This window comes from Cotesia typhae, unplaced genomic scaffold (assembly GCF_013202065.1).
Source record: "Cotesia typhae breed Kobodo isofemale line unplaced genomic scaffold, CoteBio_Ctyphae contig_20, whole genome shotgun sequence".
Lineage (NCBI taxonomy): Eukaryota > Metazoa > Arthropoda > Insecta > Hymenoptera > Braconidae > Cotesia > Cotesia typhae.
In genome coordinates this window covers 3,594,100-3,600,099 of record NW_027423725.1, presented here as the reverse complement: position 1 = coordinate 3,600,099, position 6,000 = coordinate 3,594,100, and the positions used below count along the sequence as shown (strand labels likewise).

The following is a 6,000-nucleotide window of genomic DNA, read 5'->3' as shown; positions in this document are numbered from 1 at the left end:
TATAACCGCCGATACCTTACTTCTAGATGTATATACTTTCGAAAAATGTAAAAAAAATTGTATTTCTTGAAATTTATAAAACAGAATGATTCTTTAAGAATGGTGTGAATTTTAATAATATTAATGAAGGGATAAGCACCATGACTTTTGAAAAAATAATTTTTCAATCCAATTGATTTTTTAATTTCCTCATCTAACTTATCAGACGTTGTGGAATAAAAGTCCTACTTCCCGTACTGATAAAATATATATGCGGACAAAAAAAAGTACGTTACATATACGTCACATACTTATTTTTTCCCAAGTAAATACTTTGTTTGTTCGGCCGAACTTAGTCCCGAGTAAACTTATCAAGTTTATCTATTTATTTATTCATTTATTTGATTTGAATGCCAAGGCAACAGCCAAATGGCAAAAATTCAAAAAATAGTCATATAAAGTTCATGTAAGAGTTAAACAGGTCCACATGGACATATTAACAATATTTAAATTAGAAATTAGAAATGAGGCTAATAGAACAGTGTAAACAAAAAATTTGAGAAAAAGTAATCAGCTATTTACAATCAGTGAAAACAAAATGAAATAAGAACGGAAAAAATTGTAAAAAATGCTTTTACTATACTTATTGGTATGAATGATTGATTTGTTTAATTATATTTAGTATATTAATTGTATTTAACATGAAATTCTTTTCGTTCAGTAGTAAAGTCTTTAATTAGTTCTTTTATTATAATTTTCACGCATTGGAACGAACGAGGGCGTTTAATTCGTATGAAATAAATACTATCCACGGAAAAATTGAAAAAAAAATTTTTAATTTATTTTCAATTAATTTATTATTATAATTAATTGTATTACTGTGCAGCAGACAATTATTTTTTTCTATTTAAAATTATTCAAATATTCAAAATAGTATCAAGGTTAATGAGTGAAGATTTCTTGTGTATCTGAGCAACTTTAATCAATTTAGTTTAAGTATGACACAAGCACTTCAGGCATGCAAATTTAGGTGTATCAAACTTTTTAAAACTAATTTTAAAATTTTTATTGAGAATTGCAATATGCAATTGATAAAATGACGGAGTAAGAATAATATTTAATAATATATTGTTAGTTGAATTACGATTTTATACGTGAAGGAGATATACCAATGACTTCTGAAGCATGTTGGAATTCATGACCAAGTGGTATAATGTACTTACAAATAAGAAAACGAGTCCCAGATTACGCGAGAATGTATCTCCAATATATATATATATATATATATATATATATATATATATATATATATATATATATATATATATATATATATATATACATGCTCATGAAACGCACAAACGCCTACGCAAAAGTTATACTACACTATCCCCGAGCGATCTGTGCCTATCAGAAGGTGTGAAAAATTTTCTTCGTGCCAACACTCTAGTTACCTGGAGCGCGTGCACAGATGAAGACTCGAGGCTCATCTGATAAGCAAAAAATCGCGTATGATTCAAATTTATCTCGATAACTTGAACCTTGAGCGCGTCTAGTATGCTGTGACTTTTTCAATTAGTAGTCTTCAAAATTTTAATGCACTCCAAGTTCCTAGGAACTTGTTTTGCTTGATTGTGTTCATGGTTAATAAATATACTTGAATCTTAATACTCACTTCTTTTTTTTTTTTTTTTTTTTAAGGCAATAAATGAAATTGCTGCAGGAATGAGTAGACTAAATCTGTATTTATGAGGTAGAGAAGATTATTCGAGATTATTATGTGTAAATTAATACTCAAATACTTGCTTGATATATCACATACCAATCCACTTTTTGAACATTGAAAAAGAAAATTTTTTCTAATGAGAATTATATTAAAAGTAAATTAATAACTGAATTAAAAAATTTTTTTCCTTTCTGATAGTATCCAAACATTGAAAGTAAACCTGAATTGAAAAAATAAAAATTTTGGTCCTAATCTGAGTTTTTATTTTAATATCTTCATCGTATGGACCGTTGATGTAAATTTTTAACTTACTATTTTTTTACTTTTTCTCATATTGAATAAATTGACGCGTTGGTTGCACAGCACAGAAATACCTGAAGGTTAAGTTTATAATGATTGCTTTTGTTTGCTAACCGATGGAAGATTAGTGAAACGAAAGTCTTAGACCATAACTCCCGGGCGATATTCGATCGATGGTTTCCAGAGCTTTAGCAGTCCTAGTAACGACGTTAGTCAGTTTAATGGAAATAAAAAGAATTCTTTGTCAAAGACCGAGTAAAAGCCGACCTAGCTGACGTGTCTTTTCCACGAAGTTCGCTGTAAAATTTAACGATGTTTTCCGACATAGTGAGCTACAGTTGTCGTGTATAACAATTCCAAACAAAGTCACACATATTGCAAAGCTGTTGTCACAGACAACTAATTTAAAACCAAGTTATACGGTTGAAAGCATTCAATTTAGTCGACAACATGACTTTAAACTATTCGGTTGCTTCCTCGCAAGTTGTAATCACGTTGCACTTTTAGAGAAATAGTAATAAATTCTGAAAATTTCTGTTGATTTTTTTAGCATTGGCTAAGGTCACTTTTCTGAATTGTACATCATTAGCTACACAATGAGATTCATAAAAATCATTTTATGCTGCTGTTGTGTATTTACTGGGCACTTTTCAAATGGAAGCCACATTGATGCTTCAGAAATCAAAACGAGGCTCATCAATCATACGGTGAGTGTGGTATTTTTTCAAATTAATTTTACTTATTTGTGATCATTTTAAATATTGTTCATTGTTTTAACAGATGGAATTGATTAATAAATGTTTTACGGATAATTTGAATCCAGTGATAATAAGTTCTGACTTAGTTGTTGACCAAGTTGTCAGTGCAAATGTTGTTAATGAAAATCCGCTGATTATAGTGGATGGTAATTTCAAACGTAAGCCAATTGAAGGGCATCATCCTGGCTATCCTACGTACGTCGTTTTGTTTAAATCTATGCCGAAGTTGGTTTCACTTATTTTTGATTTTATGGACTCAACAATTTGGAGTATAAAGTCACCAATTTTCATTCTTGACATTTCTGAAAAGTTTTATGTTACAAGACCTGATTCGGTTCTTGGATTTCTTGCAAGCTTCGATATATTGGTATCATATTACTTGCGTTATGAAAAGGATCAAAATTCAACCATACTCTACACTCTGAACCCTTACACACAATTCGCTCCGTTTCCCTGGAATCAAGTTAAAACTTCAAATGGCAATAATACAACAAAGCCGACACTATACAGTATGCAGTATCCGAAAGGTAATTATTCAGTTTAGTAATTAATTAAGATTTAAATAAGAAAAAAATTAAAGGTTCGGTTGAGCTAATATACTACTTTTAAAAAAGAAAGAAAAAGTTGAGTAATGTTTCTTTGTTAAATGAATTTAATTCATTTTCAGATTTGACGAAAAAGCATCAAAATATCTATTTTGATAAAACTCAATACTTGGACGGTCATGAAATAAAATTGTTCGCAGTTATTGATTTAAAAAATTTAACCAAACAGGATAAACAGAAAAAAATTAATGAGTACGTAAAATTTCTTAAAGAGACACAAGATGTCACATTACACACTCTATCAAATTATAAAAACCTAAAAACATCATTTCATGTCATCTATAACTATTTGACTATCGATATGATAAAATTAGGTTTTGATGAAAGTCTTCTCGGTCGTCAGTATGATGCATCTAACCAACTAACTCAACTTGCAGATACTAATTATAAATTAATGGATGTTGTGACGGAATACCATGAAATACTCTTTTCAATATTAACGAAAAAGACTGATTATTTGATGGTCATCAGGGAAGTTAACATAAACCTTAAATTTATCTGTATCACAATCTTTGTGTTGTTACTCCTTATACTGATCATAATAATGAACAATGAATTTCATGTTAGCCAAGGAATTATGGACATTGTGAGCATGTCACTGGGAATGGGGATAATGTCTCCAATCAAACGTCTCTCAATGAAGATCACTTATTTCTTCGGATTTTTATTCATTTTTGTAGCAATGCCCGAATTTCACGGTCAAATCTCGGCAATTCTAGCGCAACCAGCCCGACGTAATGTTGAAACTTTAAAGGACTTATTTGATAACAAATACCATGTGTTTTATGATCCGATATTGATAAATGACATGATGAATGAAAAATTGTGGGTGAACGGTGAGGATCAGAAATACTTGCATCCATCAAGTGATCTTAATTTGAAAAAATGTATAACCGCAGCCCAACAAAATTCAACTATCGCTTGTGTAACCCTTACTAAATGGCTACTTATGGAGGCTTTAAAGCTCAAGAATCTTTATGTATCAAAGGAAAGTGTCTTCAAATTATACTATGTATTTTGGACTAAGAAGAACTGGGCTCTAAAGGACAAAATTGACGAAGCTCGTTCAATACCGGTAGAGATAGGATTAATCAACCGTCGCAATGAAGATATATTGAATCAAAGATCGGAAAAGATAAAGAAGATGGAGAAAATCAAAGAAGCTGAAAACTATGAACGTATCGACTTTGAAAACTTGATATTTTATTTTATTATGTTTGCGGCAATTTTGTTATGGAGTTTGGTCATATTTGGAATTGAACTTATTGCTTATCATAATTACTCAAAATATATAAGACGGGAAAGAGAGCGACAACAGTTCATAGAAAGATTGCGATCACAATCACGAAATACTTTTTTTTCGGGTCGTATTGGTCCGTCAACTAGTCGCGAATGATTCTAGTCAAGAAAAAATCAATGAACAAATTAGTAGATAAGTTATGTTAAATTTCACTACCAATTATTGTGTTTGATATGTAAGTGATTTTATCTTTCGGGTGTAATTTTTTATCATTTCATTACTCATAGAGAAATTCTATCTTTAAATCTTCAATGTTAAATTATTTAAGAACTATTGAAGTGAAAATATTACTGATGTGTTGTGTTTATTAAAATTATTTATCGAGACTTAAAATGTGTTGAGAATGTAAATAATTTAATATTTCAATTTAGCTGAATACGAACGCAACTTCATAATTTAAAAAAAATGAATATCAAAAATCTAATTTTTACTCATTTTCATGTGTGACAATTAGCCGCAAAATTTTTCTCTAACTTCACTGATTCTTTTTTAACTTGATACTTATGTATCAAACAATTTTTTCAAAAGATATGCAAATTCAGAATTTCGCAATTTTTCCATTTTGTTTTTGTTTCGAGCTCAAAAATAAAGACCGCTAACTCTTATAGTTTAGAGAACTTGAAATAACATATTAATTATATTTTTGAGCTCGAAGAACTCAAAAGCGTCATAACTAAAATTTTAAGCGCTTAGATATAGAATTAGCGGAAAGTTGGAGGGATAGCCTTTAGGGTCAATCGTTTTTCAGATTTTTCGTGTAGCAATGTGAATTGGCAATTATTAATAATTTAAAAATAGTAAACCTTTTTTTGAATGATTGTTACAAGTGACTTTTTATTAACAATAGTATACAGAAATAATGATCTACTTTTTACTTGTATATATGGGCATATTTTTACAAGGCCAAGTCGATGGCAGCCGTCGCTCAGCGACTGTGCTGCCGACTTTCTGGGTACACTGTACACCATTGGACCTCAGCGTATCCGTCTTACTACATTACTCAGATTTGTTTTTCTGCGTTCGAGGTTTTCTTTCCTGCATTCAAATTGTTATAATCATATATCTTTTCTCACTTTCAAATTGTCTCACAACCTTATTCAAATTTCTTTCCTGGATTCAAATTGTTATAATCATATATCTTTTCTCACTTTCAAATTTTTGCAAATATCTTTCTTTTATTCTCCATGCGGCTGTGGACCGACTTGTGCTTTCTGTACTACATTTACCCTATTCCTCACCCCTTTCGATCGGTTGTTGGAATAGTGGCGATGGGGAAACCACAGAGAAAACCCATGCCAGTACAGTTCGGCTACCGGAGCGACCCCCGACGGT

At 30.6% G+C, this 6,000-nt stretch overlaps 1 protein-coding gene across 2 annotated transcripts; it reads left to right on the top strand.

Annotated features, from left to right (window-relative positions):
• Window positions 1-2,417: 2,417 nt before the first annotated feature.
• LOC141537959 (uncharacterized) lies at window positions 2,418-4,989 on the top strand. Of its 2 annotated transcripts, XM_074259175.1 has the most exons (4): window positions 2,418-2,712; window positions 2,786-3,290; window positions 3,431-3,560; window positions 3,746-3,849. In XM_074259175.1, the coding sequence occupies exons 1-4, from the start codon at window positions 2,602-2,604 to the stop codon at window positions 3,750-3,752; spliced, it is 753 nt and encodes a 250-aa protein (XP_074115276.1). In that variant the 5' UTR covers window positions 2,418-2,601; the 3' UTR covers window positions 3,753-3,849. The 2 variants fall into 2 exon arrangements, with proteins under 2 accessions (XP_074115276.1, XP_074115275.1); XM_074259174.1 differs by having other exon boundaries at window positions 2,419-2,712; window positions 3,431-4,989.
• Window positions 4,990-6,000: the final 1,011 nt, after the last annotated feature.

Excerpts from the sequence above, each read along its gene's own strand:
- LOC141537959 (XM_074259174.1), top strand. The coding sequence starts at position 2,602 with ATGAGATTCATAAAAATCATTTTATGCTGCTGTTGTGTATTTACTGGG. Across the intron at positions 2,713-2,785 it reads CGAGGCTCATCAATCATACG|ATGGAATTGATTAATAAATG; the intron begins GTGAGTGTGGTA and ends TTGTTTTAACAG. Across the intron at positions 3,291-3,430 it reads CAGTATGCAGTATCCGAAAG|ATTTGACGAAAAAGCATCAA; the intron begins GTAATTATTCAG and ends ATTCATTTTCAG.